Raw genomic sequence first — 16,195 nt, 5'->3', positions numbered from 1 at the left:
GTGTGTGTTCCCCCTCCATCCATCCCTCTCTCCCTGTCTGTCCTCTTCAGTGCCATTTTCCATCCTGAGTTGCAGTGCCCACAGCTGACAGCATGCCCAAATGACATTTAGGTACTTTTGCGGTGGTGAGTTTTGTGGTGAACTCCCAGAGGTTTTTTGTGTTAAAGTGCAGGGTGGCTTAGTCGCCCGTTTTCTCAGTTATGACCAGACATACTCAGCATTCTGGTTTGGACAAGTCAATAATACAAGAAAATAAATGTGACTAGTGTCTTTCGGAATTAAAGTGATCGAATATTTATGTTTATAGATGTGGTTATGGTAATCCTCAGAGAGTCAAAGGAAATTCTATTAGTTTAATGTCAGAATTTATTAAGACACCAATAGCAAGATAAGCGAAAACCAAGAGCTCTTCTGTACAAGGGCAACATTCCCTTTGAAAATATGATGGAAAATACGACAGTAAGATTGAGAAATAGGAAAACTCAACTGAAAAAAACCCAAAATTTTTATTGATAAGCATAAAAGAAAGTGGAACTAGTGCCAGGATTCCCGGTGGTCTCCGCGGCGCTGGCATTGTGCCCCTCCTCACCGCGCACCCGCCACACTCGGGTGGTGAACCCAGCCTCCATCCGTCTGCACCCTCTTGCCGCGCAGCCTGCCCAGAGCCCAGCCGCGCTTGCTCGGACTCAGCAGGGACAGGAGGGGCTCTGGGGGCCGCTCTGGGTCGGGCGGCCCCCACAGCACCTCACCTGCCCGGCCTCATCCCGGGCTCGGGGCTCCTGGCCTTTGCTTGCTTGTGATTTGTCTCCCCAACCGTGAGGTTTCCACAGTGCTGCCAGTGCCGAGAGGTAACGTATGGCCTTGTCCCCACAGGAGGAAGAAGGTGAGGATGGTGATGTGTCCTCTGGCCCCCCAGGGGCCAGTCATAAGCTGCCTTCGGCCCCGGCCTGGCACCACTTCCCACCGCGCTACGCGGACATGAGCTGTGTGGGGCTGCGGGACGCACACGAGGAGAACCCCGAGAGCATCCTGGACGAGCACGTGCAGCGAGTCATGAGGACACCGGGCTGCCAGTCGCCGGGGCCCGGCCACCGCTCCCCGGACAGTGCGCACATGCCCAAGATGGGGGTGCTAGGGGGCACAGTGCCTGGGCATGGAAAGCACGTGCCCAAGTCGGGGGCGAAGCTGGACACAGCTGGCCTGCACCTCCACAGACACGGCCACCACCATGGCCACCATGGCTCAGCTAGGCCCAAGGAGCCAGCTGAGGCCGAGGCCTCCCGCCGGGTCCAGAGCAGCTTCGCGTGGGGCCCAGAGCTGCACGGCCACGCGGCCAAGCCCCGAAGCCACGTGGAGAGCATGGGCGCCGCCCCCACCACCAGTGACAGCCTGGCCTACAGGTGAGTGTGTGCGGCGGTTCCCTCTTTCTGCATCTGTGTCAGTGAGGCTGTGTGTGTCTCCAGGAAAAAGGGGTCAAGGCGAGAGGCCGTATCTCCTGTGGCCTCTGTTCAGCCTTCAAGCCAGGATTCCCCTTTAAAAGTCATTAAATCAGGGTCAGCCACAGAGACAGCAGGCACCTGGGTGCACTGGCCGCTGGAGCTCCGGCCTTGAAGCATGGTCGGGTCAGATGCGCCCGTTTCAGAGGGCAGTGTCTGGGTGAGGAAGGGTGGCCAGGCCCTGGATGCTGCCACCTTGGCTCCAACCCTCCCGGCCCATGCTGCCCGGACGCCTTCCTTCCTTTCCTTCCCACCATAGAGTCTGCCGAAACAACCCCACTCATGCCCGCAGAGCCTGGGCAGAGGCCCCACGTTCAGGGAGGGGCCCTTCCAGGCCACCCTCCCATAACCATGCGGGTCTGGGCCAGCTGTCCAGCATCGGGCCAGCTGAAGTAGCAGGTGACCCGGGTCTTGCTCTTGCAGCGGGAAGGCAAGCATGACCTCCAAAAGAAACTCCAAGAAGGCCGAGTCGGGGAAGAGCACCAGCGTGGAGGCGCCAGGCCCCTCTGAGGATGCAGAGAAGAACCAGAAAATCATGCAGTGGATCATTGAGGGCGAGAAGGAGATCAGCAGGCACCGGAAGGCTGGCCACGGGTGAGAAGCCGTGTGCGGGCGTGGGCCGTGTGTGGGTGTGGGCCCCGTGCAGGTGTGGACACAGGCGTCCAGAGCCACCCCGCCAGCCTCTAGCGCCCCTCTGCCAGCATCCCGAGCAGCTGGTCTTAGTGCAAGCCACATGCCACGGAAGCAGGAATTCCTTGGAATTAGGTCCAGTCCATGGCAGCATGAGGTCAACGCCTGCCTGTGTGGACCCTGTGATGGGGTGGGGGTTGTCAATGAGCTTCAATGTCCTGGGCAGGAGTGCCCACTGGTGGGATCAGTCTGAAGTCGCTGCAGCCCCCCACCCCACCCCACCGGTGGGGGGGGATGCCTGCTGCCACGTGGCTGCCCTCCTGTGAGAAGGAGCTAAGACAGGGCCTGCGCGAGGAACCTTATGGGCCTGACCTGCTTGTCCTCCGGCTGCCGGGGGAGTTCTCATCTGGTCTGCGTCCCTCTGAGCTCTGTGTCGGTCTCAGTGTCACCCCTCTTCCCTTCGTGGTGGGGACAGGGCTGGGCGGGGGGCCTGGGGCTGGTGGGGTCGGCCCTTGGGCGGACTTCCCTGGCCCTCGCCGTTCCTGGGCGTTCCTGGGAAGGGCCAAGTGGTGTGTGTGAGGCAGGTGAGGCAGGTCATTGGCGACACGGGGTCCCTGTGTCTTGTGTCCACGTAACCCTGGAACAAGCCCCCTGTCAGCGTGCAGACCCTTTGCAGTCACAGAGCCTGACCTGGTGGGGGGGCCTCTCTGGGAGCCCCTCTCTTGTTCTGGTGGGGGTGGATTTTTGGCTTCTCTGGATTTCTCTCTTTTGTGATTTTCACAGGGACTGGCTCTGTCCTTGGCCGCTCCCCCAACCCCAAATGGAGGGTTGGAGGGTTTCTGTGGGTAAAGAGTAAGAGTCTAGAAACAGCCTTCTGGGTTTGGAAGGCTCCTGCCCTCTGGCTGGGCTGCGGGTTCTATCAAATGCTGATGCTGCAGCGTCTCCACCAGGCGCTTCTTGGGATCTGTGGGCCCAGGGGAGGTGAGGCCTGTAGAGGGGAGAATTGGGGGGAGGTGGGGGCAGGGAGTGAGGGGTAGGGGGATGGGGTGAGGTCTCCCTGTGGCCGGCCTTGTGGGACTTTTTAGGAGGAGTCCACCTCCCGCTGGGGTACATTCCCTGGGCAGTTCTGGCATCACAAGGGCACTGGGTCAACCCACTCCCCCCAGGGCCCCCTTCTTGGGATTCCCTCCTTTTTGCTCCTGGGGCTAAGCCCCCCTTTCTGAGACCTCCAGCCTAGCTGAGAGAGGCAGATGTTTTCACTCAAATTCCATTCAGTGGTTGAGTGACAGCAGGTCACACAGATGTAAAGCACGTTCTCAGTGTTTGATGACGGGGAGCATGATGTCACGTGGAGGGGGAAATCAGGAAAGACCACATGTTCAGAATTATGCTAATTACGTCAAGTATTTTTGTTTTTCTTTTTAACTTATTTATATTGGGCTGCATTGGTGCTTCGTTGCTGCGCGGAGGCTTTCTCTAGTTGCGGCGAGCGGGGGCTACTCTTTGTTACGGTGCGCGGGCTTCTCGTTGCCATAGGCTTCTCTTGTTGTGGAACACGGGCTCTAGGACACGCGGGCTTCAGTAGTTGTGGCGCGTGGGCTTAGTTGCTCCACGGCATGTGGGATCTTCCTGGACCAGGGCTCGAACCCATGTACCCTGCATTGGCAGGTGGATTCCTAACCACTGCGCCACCAGGGAAGTCCCTGTGTCAAGTGTTTTTAATGGAGAAGGAAATACACTGAATATACCGAGAGTGGCTGTTGCTGAATTACATTTATTTTTTCTTTGAATTTCCTGACTGTTTCAGGTTTTTCACAAAGAGCACTTATTTTAATATCAAAATACTTTTCAATAACACTGAAAACTTTTCTTTAAAAGAAGTTTTCGTGGGGAAGCAGAAAAAAAAAGTATTCACATAGGACATGATTTATATTTCAATACACAAGTTTCCAGGAAGGACTGTACGTTCGAGGTGCAGGGGGCCGTGGGGGGCGTGGGCGCTGCTCACCTTGTTCTCTGGCCCCACAGGTCGTCCGGGGCAAAAAAGCAGCAGGCCCACGAGAGCTCCCGGCCCTTGTCCATCGAGCGCCCCGGGGCCGTGCACCCCTGGGTCAGCGCCCAGCTCCGGACCTCCGTGCAGCCCTCGCATCTCTTCATCCAGGACCCCACGATGCCGCCCAACCCGGCCCCCAACCCTCTGACGCAGCTGGAGGAGGCCCGCCGGCGCCTGGAGGAGGAGGAGAAGAGGGCCAGCAAGGCACCCTCGAGGCAGAGGTACGGGACCTCGGGAGAGCAGGGCCGCCTGCTGTGTGGCCAAGGGCTGGGAGGGCAGGTGGTCATCACACTGTCCCTCTGGGGAGGGAGGGGGAGCCCTTCCTGTGTCGCAACTGCCCTGCGCATGCGCTCACTCGCCCTCACCTTGGGACTGCTGGAGGTCACAGTCAGATGACCATTGGCTGCTGTGCTGGCTGAGCCAGGAGGGGGCGGTCCTGGGGGCTCCCAGCTGCCTCCACGAAGGGGGCCCAAAACATGTGGTTCACAGCTACACGGAGGGGAGCCCCGATGTCACGTGCAGGCAGGATGTCGGTGCTGAGATGTGCGCGGGTGTAAACTCTTCTCCTGGAAAGACCCCAGCCCCACAGCCCTCCTCACCGTGCCCTCCTTGGCCTTCAGGGCCAGGGTGGCCCCAGGGGGGCAGGAAGGCCTCCCCTTTGTGGGGGACAGATCGTCCCTCCAGGCTGGACCCTTGCAGCTGGGCCTTTGAGGTCACTTTCCCGGGCCTGCTGACCCATCAGGATTCCCAGGTGGATCAGGGTCTCTGAGGGGCCTGGAAAGCTGGGGAGTGTGGTCATCAAACTGCAGCCACTGTTTTCCTTGGATGTTACTGGCTCCCATTGCCCTCGGTCAGCTGGGCATCTGGGGTCTGACCTCACCGTGTTTGGGTCCGTGCTGCTCTGGGGAAGCTGGCGTCAGGGTGCAGACCCTGCCCAGCGTCTGTCTCGGGCATAGCTGGAAGCCCGCATGTGTCCCCCGGGTCACTGAAGGTGACCATGTTTACGCCTAGCTGTCTCACACCCTGTGATCTCGTTCTTCAGCGTAGAGCCAGGGAGCAGGCTGTGCAGGCGGCCTCCCTGGTGCTAGCCTGTGAGCTGGAGGCCAGCGGGGCAGCAGCGGGGCCACCGTGGCGGCCGGGGCGTGTGGACACCCTCCCTGCCCTGAGGACCCCCTGCAGGGGCTTCCTGGCCCATCGTCCTTGCTGCCCACTGTCTGTTCTTCCCGTGAGTACTCACAGGCCCTGCCCAGCGGCACGTCCTGTCTGGCTGGTGATGCTGAGCTGAGCCACACGGGCGGCTCTGGCACCTCCACGGTGGTCAGTCTAGGGCACGTGGGCCTTTTGTATACGGCTACAGACCAGAGAGCTGGGCCCTCCTTGTGGGGTGACCTCCCCCCAGGCCGATGAAAGTAGAAGTTGTGTCGGCTGCAGAGCATCGCCCCCGGGGTGGAAGGCCACTGGGAGAGGAGCTGCCGGGCAGCGAGTCCCCTTCAGACGGAGCAGTGGCCGCGCTCCAGAGCCCGGGTCTGTGTCGAGTGCTGAGTAGGAAGAGCTGCACCCCAGGGAGGAGGCCAGGGCAGCTCCTCTCGGAAGGCGAAGGCTCCTCTGAGTGTGCACGAAGTGACAGGACCCCAGCATGTTCCCGGTGCCCGAGGCTCTGCCCAGATGAGGGTCTGGGAAACCTGGATGGATGGAAGCAGCGTTGGCCTCTCAACTTATCCTGATGGAGCGCTGATCCTCCCGCCCTGCTCCACAACCTAAGGAGGGCTTTGGTGTCCTGTCCGCTGCACACAGTGGGAGCCTCGTCTGTGGTGACAGAGCGTCTTGGGAGCCCCTGCTCCGTCTGCCCGCTGGTCTCTTGTGGTCACCGCCAACCGCTGCTGGAGGCCCTGCCCAGGCCCATGCGGCTCACTGACGCCGTTGTTCCCTAGGTATGTGCAGGAGGTCATCCAGCGGGGGCGCTCCTGTGTCAGGCCAGCGTGCACGCCCGTGCTGAGCGTGGTGCCAGCGGTGTCCGACCTGGAGCTCTCCGAGACAGAGTACGTGCGCTCCCCCCGGGTCTTCCCGGTACCGCCCAGCCGTACTGCGCCTCCGGCCAGGTGCTGCAGTGGCGCAGCTGTGCCTGCGATGGGAGCTCAGGCACTGCACCTGAAGAGCTGGGTCTGCAAGTGTATCTCTGTCAAAGGAACCGCTGACCGTCCACGTGGTGACAAGTGACCAACGGGCCAGAGAGGAGGTCCACTCGCCTCCCGCACTCTGGCCTCACGTCCCCACCAGGCCTTGGGACTAGCTGGTCAGCGACCTGCCCGGCTTGATGTGGTCGGGGCTGCAGCCCTGACTCGCCTGGCGCTGCTGACTGAAAGCGTCAGCCCGGGGCGCTTGTGCACAGCAAGCGGGCTCTGTTCTCACGTGGACCACAGGCACCTGCGGGTCGGCTCCCTGGGCATGCGCGGGCCAGGCTGGGCGCTGGGGAGCCAAGAGCCGTATGTAGACAGTGCTGGCCACCCTGTCCCTGCACTTCTGCTCAAGACAGAGAAGAAGAAAGGGGCCCCCACCTCAGCCTTGCCGGGCTGACCCCAGACAGTACTTCATCACACCCGGCTGAGTGTGCTGAGGGGCTCACGGCCTCCCCATAGGTCACTCCTCCAGTGGCCCCTGGAGAAGCAGGGACTCGGCGTCCCTTCTGTAGAGAATGGACCCCACAGGAACCCCAGCTGGGCTCCAGGACAGCCTGGGCTTGAGGTCGCAGGACTGAGGGAAGGGAAGTGGACGCTGGGAGCCTGGCTCAGGCAGTGGATGGCCACACAGCTGAGGTGACCGCCTGCTCTGTGCCCAGGAGCACCGGGGCGGGGGGGTCCCCAGGGAGAGTAGAGCCTGCTGTGAGCTCAGGTGGTCTTCCTGACGTGACACTGACGTGCCCAGCTGGTCAGGGCAAGGGCTGTGCCAGGCTCCACCTGCGCAGCTCTGGAGCGGTCACAGGACAGGACGCTGGAGGAGACGGGTGCTGCCTGAGCCTGGGGAGGAGGCGCTGCTGGCCTCAGCCCTCTCTGGAAGCGTGGCTGGCTGCTGCCTATGGTCTTGTGACAAGCTCTCTGCCATGAGGCAGATCCATGTCAGGATCCGTCACAGTTCTATTCGTCTAGTCCCTGGCCTTAGGTGTTTCTGAAGTTTGGGGCTGTAGGCCTTACTAGGACACGAACAGTTTAGCCCAGCCTCGAGGCGGGGGCTGTGGCGGGTCCCGTGGCCTGGCTGTCTCATGCAGCCCAGCAGAGGCATCCGCTGTGGGTTCCGGCTCTGAGAAGCCTGCTCGCCCAACTTCACGTGGTCTGGGTAGTGGGTGCTGCCCACCAGGCAGCTCAAGCCACAGTGAGACCAGGGCCTCGCAGTGGGTGGTGGGCAGGCCGAGGCGCCGGTCGGACAATTGGTGGGCAGGCGACGAGCTGCTGTCCGCGTGGGTCAGGGCACGTGGCTGGCGCAGGACTGGAAACCTGGGCTGAGGCGCCACGCGGGGTGAGCCCCCCCGGGGCTGGACGTGGCTATGTGGGTGGGGCGGGCATCAGGGCATGTGGATGTGTGGCACTTCTGAGCGTGGCGCAGCCCACCCTGCAGGCCCTGCTCTGTCGTTTACTGGGGAGCCTGGGGCCCAGCAGTCACCGCTGCTTCTCCGCCCCCCAGGACAAAATCGCAGAGGAAGGCAGGCGGTGGGAGTGCCCAGTCGTGCGACAGCATCGTCGTGGCCTACTATTTCTGTGGGGAGCCCATCCCCTACCGGACCCTGGTGAGGGGCTGTGCGGTCACCCTGGGCCAGTTCAAGGAGCTACTGACCAAGAAAGGCAACTACAGGTGAGAGGCAGGGGTGGGGTCTGTTCAGGAGACAGTGCTGTGTGCTTGCGCCTTGCTGAGTCCTTGCCTCCACCTGTCTGGCCACGGGCTGTCGGCGTGAGCCCTGCGACGGATGGGGCATGGGTGGTCTCAGGTGGCTGAGGGCTCCAGGCCGAGCAAGGGGTCTGGAGGGTCTGTTGGTCCCCATGCTGGTGTGACCTGAGTCGGCCTCGTCTCAGCCTCCTAACCATCCTCCACAGGTCTGCCCTGGGCTGCCCTGCCGGCCTGAGACCAGCCCCTGCAGGCTCCTCATCGGGCTCTGTAGGTCGGGTGGGGCCCATGGGGTCTCGGCTGGGGTCAGCCCATGGTGGGCCTGCCTGGGTAGTTTGCTGTGGCCACTGGAGGGGGCCTGGGCTGAGTGCAGGCGCTTTAGCCCAGTGGAGAGGACAGAAACCCCACGCCCACCCACTCCTCCCTCACAGCACCTAGAGGCCGGGGCAGGGACCCCGCATGTGGTCACCGCACATGTCCCGCACCGGCACTCAGGCACTGGGCAGAACCGGCTCGCGTGCCCTGCAGGAGGTGTCGGGGGCGGCCGCCAAACTGCCGGACGCTGCCGCCCTCACCGCCCCTCCCGCCTGCAGATACTACTTCAAGAAGGTGAGCGACGAGTTCGAATGCGGCGTGGTGTTCGAGGAGGTGCGCGAGGACGGGGCCGTGCTGCCCGTCTTCGAGGAGAAGGTCATCGGCAAGGTGGAGAAGGTGGACTGACCGGTGGGCCTGGCCTCCGCGCTGCGTACCACGAGGGCCTGTGCCGGGTTGCGAGAGTGTGGCAGACACGCGGCTGCTGGCGGAAGGCCGGGTGCTGCCCGCCTCACAGCCACCACCCCTTTGGTCCATCTGTGTCCAGGAGGGCGGGGGTCCCTCTGGGGTCCCACAGGCTTCCACCCACTCCTCTGCAGGACACTCAAGAGCCCACCCAGCAGGGAGCCCACCATGGGGCCGCCTTGAGACCCTCCCCCACGGCCCCCTGCTGCTAACCGCGGACGCCCCTGGAGCTCACCCCACAGGCTCTGCTTCTCCTTCCGGGACTCGCCCGCCATGGCCTGCCCTGGTCAGGCCTGTCCCAGAGCCGGGGTGCAGGGGGCCCCATGGGGCCTCTGTCCATTGTACATGTCACCGAGTGCCTTCAACACAGCTTGTCTCTTGCCTCACTGTGTGGACCCGGCAACGGAGCACTGAGGCCCAAGCGTGGGCTCAGCGGGTCCCGGGCCCCTCCCTCCTAAGGGCCCATGTAAATATGTACATTTCTCAGGCCTGGGCCAGCGGGGAGGGGCTGCCCCAAGCCCGTTTTTCATGCGCTGACTTGTACAATTATCTTTTCAAAGGTACTTGGATAATAATGAAATAAAACCATTTTTGAATCTTCCCTGGCTGTGGACTGCACCTGTCCAACGTGGCTGGTGGGAATGCCCCTCGGCTGGCTCCTGGGATGTGTGCCCTGTCTCCCAGCCACCAAAGGAAGTCAGGCCAGCCTCCGTGGCGGGGAGGGGGGGCCATGGGGCAACGCTAGCAGAGCTTGGGAGAGAGAGTGGGCCCGAAGCCAGCAGCAATGCCATGCTCCCCCTTCCTGCCCCAGTGGAGCCTCAGACCTGAGCCAGGGACCCGTCTTCCATCCAAGATGTGAAGAACCCAGGAGGCTGAGATTGGGCCCAAACCAAGGGCCAGGGGGCCTGCCTTGCTTAGGAACCACACACACAGTCCAGGACCAGAGCTCTTTATTCACAGCCCACAGCTTCCATGGGCACCAAGGGACATGGCTCCCCGGGTGGGCGCTGACAGCGGTGCAACTACAGCTCGTCCTTGGGCTCTGTTGTGTTTTCTGGCATCTCCTGGAAAGGGTCACAGAGACTCAGCTGGAAGCTGCACCCTCAGCCCATCCCAGCCCATGTCACAGCCACGCGTCCAGAGGACTCGTCCAGAGACCTGGAGCCTTGGGACCGAGACACCCACCGGGAAGGGGGCTCCGGGCACCTCCGTGGGCTCCTCTGCAGGCAGCTCACCCCCGCTGTCCAGAAACTTGGAGAAGGTCTCCAGGTCCCTGGTGCCTTTGTATTCAATCACCTGAGGAAGGACGGGCGGGTCTGGGGGACACACCGTCCGGGGTCTAAGGCCAGCCCTCCGAGGCCACGCCCCATCTCCAGCCGAGGTTTGAAGAGCCTAGACTGAGCCCAGACCAAGGATGGGGTCCTGCCTCACCTTCCGACCGGGCCCCGCCGGGAAGTACTTGAGGGTGGGGAAGCCGTGCACAGGGAGGGCCTCCAGCTCGTTGGCCGTGGCATCCAGCTCGGCGATGACGATGTCCTCGTGGTCCCTGTACTTCTCAGCCAGTGCCTCCCAGGCCAGGGCCATCTCTTTGCAGTGGGTGCACCATGGGGCATCTAGGACAGGAGGGCATCAGCACAGCCAGCAGGGTCCCTGCTGCCCACCAGCCCACTGCCCTCTGCACTCACAGAACTTGATAAACACGTTCTTGGTTTCATCAAAAGCCACCTGCTCGAAATTCTTGCCCACGAGGGTCTTGACTGGCCGCTGATCCCAGTCGGGGGGGACCTCCTGGCTCAAGTGATAAGGCTGGGAGAACCGGCCAGGTGCTTTATTAGGGGTCTCTCCCAAGAGTCGCTGCTCGCACCCCCGCCCCCCAACTGGGCAGTCCAGCAGCGGACCTTGACCTCCCCACCCAGGACTGCGCGGCAGAAGGCTGCAACCGAGGTGGCGGTGACTGGCCCCCTGTCCGCAGGCATGTACTTCTTGGTGGTCTCAATGTTGATGAAGCGTAGGGTGGGGGCCTCCTCGGCCTTGAGGCCGAAGTACTGGAGCACGTGGTCGTTGTTGGCGCCCACGTCCACCACCACAAACAGCACCTGCCAGCAGGGAGTCCGCGTGGGCGCCCCGCCTCCCCACCGCCACCCCACCCCCCACCCTGGGCCGAGCCAGTACCTGCCCCCGGAAGCCGGGAGCCGCCTCCCGGAAGCCCGCCAGCAGCTCCCGGTGGGGGGCCAGCGTCTGGTTGACGAACAGCAGCAAGTGGTTAAGGATCTTGGCTGCAAAGATCTTACGGGACGTCTGCGGGGGCAAGTGGCGCTCGTGAGCCGCTCCTGCGCTCGCCTCCCATCCTCTGCTCCCACCCGCACCTGCCCTCCGGCCCCACTCACCTGGCTGTTGAACTCCGTGACCAGGTGCATGCTGTGCGTGAGGAGGAAGCGTGACAGATCCCCCTGGTCCAGGCCCAGCTCCTCATCCACTGGGAAGTCTGCCCGCCCCTCGTCATACTAGACAACGCCGGGTGGGTCAGCAGGAGCCATCGCCCTGACTCCGACCCCCACTTCCGCCCTGACTCTGGGCCTGACCCACCTTTTTGAAGAGGACCACGGTGTCCTTGGTGAGGCCGAACTTCTGAAAGAGCTGAGGCTGGTTGGTGAGGCCAAAGCTCATGTCCAGGGCATCCTGGGCCAGGGCCAGGAAGGTAGCCACATCCTTGTCCTGCAGGTCCTAAGGGGCCCGAGCCTATGAGGCCGACTGGCCTCACAGACCCTGCTCCCAGGCCCGGCCCCCGTGCCACCAGCTCACCTGGAAGAAGCCAATGACCACCACGTCCCGGGCATCTATCAGCGCTCGGGCGCCCTCCTCATCCTCCAGCCGCGTGGCACTGGGCCCCACCCGCCGCCTCAGCCACTCAGCGATGCCCTCGGCCTCCCAGGGGCCTGCAGAGATTCCCCTCAGCCTGGGCCAGCCCTGCCACCCGCCCACCCGCCCATGCCCACTCCCCGCACCAGTGTACTCCTCCGGGTGCGTGTGGTTCCCGTCACGGAAGAACTTGAGCGTGGGGTACTCTGTCACCGCAAACTCCTCGGCCAACTCTGGCTCTGTGGGCCCGTCCACCTTGGCCAGCCTGACTTTGGCCGACTCTGCTGCCAGCAGGGCAGCCGCCTTGCTGTACTCAGGGGCCAGTGCCTTGCAGTGCCCACACCACGGGGCGTCTGGGGGACAGGGCCATGAGCGCCCCAGGCCTCCATGGCCCCAGCCGCAGCCCCTGCTCCCGCCCGGCCAGAGCTCGCCGACCTTGGGGCCAGTCAGGCCCAGCAGGGAGCAAGCATGTCCTGTCCACACCTCCCTCATCAGGGGCCCGCCTGAGCCTTGGCCACATGGAGCCCAAGCACTGGAGACCAGCCTCCTCAAGGCCCCCAGCTTGGGGAGGCAGTGGCCAGTACTGTCCTGACAGTGAATTTAGGAGGAATTTTCCGTTGCCGCCCCCTGAGGCCGGCTCCCGGCCACCTGCCTGTTGAGGCCTGCCGGCTAAGAATGGCTCTCACGTGTGAAAAGCTTGTAAAAACCCAGAAGAATGTGCAAGCCTGAATGCTGGCTAGCCCTTTACGGAAGAGTTTGTAGAAGGACAATGACCGTGGGTCTCCCCTGCACCTGTGCCCTTCACCACTGTGAGGCTGGGCCCCCAGGCCCAGCTCAGCCCCAGGGCTGTGCCTCGGGTGTCTTCTGACGGAGCTCCAGGAGCACGGTGGGGGCGAGTGGCCCTGGCATGGGGGGGTAGAACCCCCCAGGTGGCCCCTGCGGGTCTCCCAGCCCCACCGGCCCCAAGCACTCACAGAACTCCACCAGCAGGGCAGGGTGCTCCCGCAAGGCCAGGCCAAGGGTCTGCCGGCTCAGCACCAAGATCCCATCCTCCTCCGGGGGCTCCTCCTCCGGGGGCTCCTCCTCAGGGGGCTCCTCCAAGGTACCCTCGGGCCCTGGCCCCCGTCCCCACAGGCCTGAGGCCCCGAGCAGCAGCAGCAGCACCGGCAGGAGCTGGCCGTCCATGGCAGTGCCGGGGCCCACGGGGCGGGGGCAGATAAGGGGGTGGGGGGCCAAGCAGCTGCCGCCACGTGGCACGCAGGCCTGGTTGCAGGGAAGATAAGGCTGGGAGGCCCCCCCACCCCGGGGGCGGGGAGGCAGACAGGCGACACCGAGGGCACCGAGACAGAGCAACGTTTAATAGGACTGTTCAGGGCACAGTGCCAGGCCTGGGGAGGGGGCATCCCGGGACAGGACAGAGGGCAGGGGGGTCTGGCCACTGAGGGGGCCGGGGAATGGTCAGGGGTCCCTTGCAGCGACTGACAGAGGTGGGGGAGACCAGGACCGCAAGTGGGAACACAGCCCCGGGGCAGGGGGCGCTCAGCTCTCCCAGTCCTGGCAGATGTGGAGGCCCCACTCCCAGGACAGGTGGGGGGTCCTGTCGTCATCGGTGAAGAAGGACGTGACCACGTAGGCACCCCGCACCAGCGCGCCCCGGGGCGCCTCCTCCAATGGAGTCACAAACTCGTACTCCTGGGTGCTCGGACCATAGCTGCCCACCATGTAGACGGCTTTGTCCACTGGGGGAGGGCGAGGGCGTCAGGGGCTGCCCTCTGCCCCACCGGCCCCCACCCCGAGCCTTCCCCCTGGGCTGCCCCCTCCACGCAGCCCTCACCTCGCAGGCCCTGGCGGTAGGTGTGATGCAGACACTTGAGGCCACTGACGATCTCCTTATTGACCTGAGGGACAGAGGGTGTTAGGGGGAACCTGGGGGGCTGGGCCTGTGGCTGGCTGGTGTCCCCCGTGACAGCTCCCTCACCTTGAAGGTAATCTTCACTTTGTAATCAACACCCTCCTTCAGGACAAACACCTGGTTTTTCAGCGCAGCCAACTCCCCTGTTAGGGAAAGTGCAGCTAAGTATGAACTCCTGTGATGGCTGAGACCCTGCCCCAGGAGCCCCCATGGGGGGGCTGTACCTGTGAGGTCTAGGTCTGAGTACTTGGGATTGGGCATGGGGGGGTCCTAAGAGGTCCATGGCAACGAGCCCAGGTCTCTACCCCAAAGATCAGTTTGTATTTTGCGGAGGGGGTTACCTGCTCAGGGTCGCACCAGGCATCCTGGGAGTTACCTGTGAGGTCCATGGTGATGGGCCCTGGGGCCTGCTCAGACATCAGTGTCAGGCTGGTCACCTGCACGTTGGGCAGGCTTGGGTCTGAAGAGAAACCAGAAGTGTACAGGTGCCCTAACCCTAACCCACCCTCCCCCACCAGCCCAGGGTGTGGGCATACCCACGACAGGCGGCTCAGGCCCCAGCAGCACCCGCTTGTACTTGACCAGGCTCGCATCGTCCGGGTCCAGCTGCTGGATCTCCAGGAGGCTCTTCCTCCCCGGGGCCCGGTACTCCGGCACGGCCTCATCCAGCACCTCATCTGGCGGCAGCTGCCCCTTCTCCTTGTCGGTCAGGAGGACTGGGGATCGGGGAGGGTGTGTGAGCAGCTGCTGCCAGCTGACCTGGCATTTGCTGGAGCCTGCCGTCTGGCCAGCTGGACCTCCCACTGCCCAAAGGAAGGAACTTAACAGGAGTCCGGTGAGGGCTCTGGGAGAGGGGTGGGCCGAGAAGATGCAGAGCAGCGCCCAAACCCAGACTCTTCGGGAAAGGCCTGGGGAGTGGAGAAGGTTCCCAAGAGATGGAGGCAGGTGATCCCTGGAGGCTCCAGCTGCATCCTCCTGGCCCAGCCATTCATCCCAGGCCCCTCCCTGACTGTAGAGGGAAGGAAGATCCCAAATGGGGAACAGCCCCAAGGGATAGGGTCCACCACTACTGAGTGGTGACTACTGAGGTCTTCTCTAGAGCAGAGGCTCTGCCTTTTCGCTGCTCTCCAGGGTCCCCAGTGCCCTAGTCCTCTTCCCATAGTCCCATAAGGCTCTTGGACACCTCTCAGGGTCCCCACCACCCTGCTCAGGGACTGCGTTCCCTGAATGCCTCCCCACAGTCTTGGGAGTTCGTCCCCATAATGCCCCTGAAGGGTAGGGGTGGTTCTCTCTAAACCCCTAAGCTTATGCTCTGAGGCCACCTCCCCAGGTGCCTCCAGACCCAGTCAGCTAGGCCCCTTCCCCTGGCGCCTTAACGCAGGGGTCTTTCTGAGCCCTTCCCACAGTCCTAGGAGAAGCTCCCATGGTGCCTTGGGGCAGGGTCTTTCCGAGTCCCTGCCCACTGCGCTCCAGTCTTTCCCGGGATCCACACCCTCCCTGAAGGAGCCCCAGCCCCACCCAAGGGAGATGGGACCTCAGGGCAGGTTCCCACGGGGAGAGGGTCCCCCTGCCACCCTGGCTTCACAAACAGACCCGCCCACTCTTGACCCCTTGCCCCATAAGTGGCCTGGACGAAGCCCCCCACCCCCGCCGCGAGGTCCCCACGAGCGCCCCCAAAGTTTCCGCGGGGGAGAAGCCGCCCCGCCCCGGGCTGAGCCCCCCGCCCACGTGGCCGCCCTGGCCCTAGCCAGGCCCGCTCACCTCGGGCGCACAGCGCCAGCCGGAGCAGCTCCAGCAGCTGCGCCCCCAGCTCACACGCGTCCAGGCCCAGCATGGTGGCCCGCGGCCCGGCCCCGCCGCCGAGCCGCCGAGGAGCCGCCACCCGCCCCGCCGCCGCCCGGCTCGGCGCTCAGCCCCGGCGCGACTGCGGTGAGCTCATCCCGGCCGGGAGCGCCCCCCGCGCCCAGCGCCGCGCCCGCGCCGCGCGCCCCCAGCCGCTCCGCGGACCCCGCGCAGCCCCGCAGAGACGCGCGTGTCGCCCGCTTGGCGCCGGCACCCGGTCGTCCCCGCCGCGGGCGCACTCGGACCCCGCACAGCCGCCGCGGTCACGGTCCCAGCATCCCGCCCCGCCTGCACCCGGCTCTGGCCATCAGGGCTGCCCCACCCCACGGCGCCGCCCAGAGTCTGGGGTGTCTCCGGGGAAGCCCTCTGGGCGGGGCTGGTGGGGCTGGGGGCGTGAGTGGAGCAGGTGCGTCCCCCCCCACAAGTCCCCAGGCTCTCGTTACCTGCAGGCAGCGCAGGCCGCACCTGGGGCCCGACAGTCCCCCACCCTCCCCCTACTCCCATCCCCGCTGGAGCTTATTTATGTCTGGGCAGAGGGGACTCCTGGAGTCTGCCCAGCCTTGTGGGGTGGGGGATGCTGTGTGTGTCTGCACAGCCTCCTGGCCCCGCACTCCAGAGGTTCACAGGCATCAGCATGGAGGGGCCAGTGACCACACACACAGGGGCCGGGGTCCCCACACACAGTGAGGTGCAGTCTGGAGACACAGCCATTATTCCAGTGTTTATTGACTGGGCTGTGTGAGCGTGGCAGGG

General features: G+C 63.8%; 3 protein-coding genes across 4 annotated transcripts in view; 1 reads left to right on the top strand and 2 right to left on the bottom strand.

Moving 5' to 3' along the window:
• Nucleotides 1-9,430, top strand: part of AXIN1 (axin 1) — a 57,990-nt gene extending 48,560 nt beyond the window's left edge. The window contains exons 6-11 of one of the 2 annotated variants that reach the window (XM_061208047.1): nt 874-1,400; nt 1,920-2,090; nt 4,155-4,400; nt 6,111-6,218; nt 7,855-8,022; nt 8,646-9,430. In XM_061208047.1, coding sequence (XP_061064030.1) covers nt 874-1,400; nt 1,920-2,090; nt 4,155-4,400; nt 6,111-6,218; nt 7,855-8,022; nt 8,646-8,772 — 1,347 coding nt within the window. In that variant the 3' untranslated portion in view covers nt 8,773-9,430. The remainder of the gene's footprint in view (nt 1-873; nt 1,401-1,919; nt 2,091-4,154; nt 4,401-6,110; nt 6,219-7,854; nt 8,023-8,645) is intronic. The other variant, XM_061208048.1, reaches the window with a different exon arrangement.
• Nucleotides 9,431-9,903: 473 nt separating this feature from the next.
• On the bottom strand, nt 9,904-12,888 carry PDIA2 (protein disulfide isomerase family A member 2). The gene is made up of 10 exons (XM_061208261.1): nt 12,663-12,888; nt 11,835-12,041; nt 11,632-11,765; nt 11,416-11,553; nt 11,217-11,333; nt 11,002-11,127; nt 10,728-10,925; nt 10,515-10,635; nt 10,261-10,442; nt 9,904-10,125 (listed from the first exon to the last, which is right to left on the bottom strand). Exons 1-10 carry the CDS (start codon nt 12,871-12,873, stop codon nt 9,904-9,906), a joined length of 1,656 nt encoding a protein of 551 aa, XP_061064244.1. The 5' UTR covers nt 12,874-12,888.
• A 339-nt stretch (nt 12,889-13,227) lies between these two features.
• Nucleotides 13,228-15,434, bottom strand: ARHGDIG (Rho GDP dissociation inhibitor gamma). Its single transcript, XM_061208262.1, has 6 exons — nt 15,362-15,434; nt 14,137-14,316; nt 13,977-14,060; nt 13,667-13,743; nt 13,523-13,586; nt 13,228-13,427 (listed from the first exon to the last, which is right to left on the bottom strand). Exons 1-6 carry the CDS (start codon nt 15,432-15,434, stop codon nt 13,228-13,230), a joined length of 678 nt encoding a protein of 225 aa, XP_061064245.1.
• Nucleotides 15,435-16,195: the final 761 nt, after the last annotated feature.

Source organism: Eubalaena glacialis, chromosome 13, assembly GCF_028564815.1.
Source record: "Eubalaena glacialis isolate mEubGla1 chromosome 13, mEubGla1.1.hap2.+ XY, whole genome shotgun sequence".
In the NCBI taxonomy this organism is placed as follows: domain Eukaryota; kingdom Metazoa; phylum Chordata; class Mammalia; order Artiodactyla; family Balaenidae; genus Eubalaena; species Eubalaena glacialis.
This window is presented reverse-complemented; position numbering and strand designations above follow the sequence as displayed.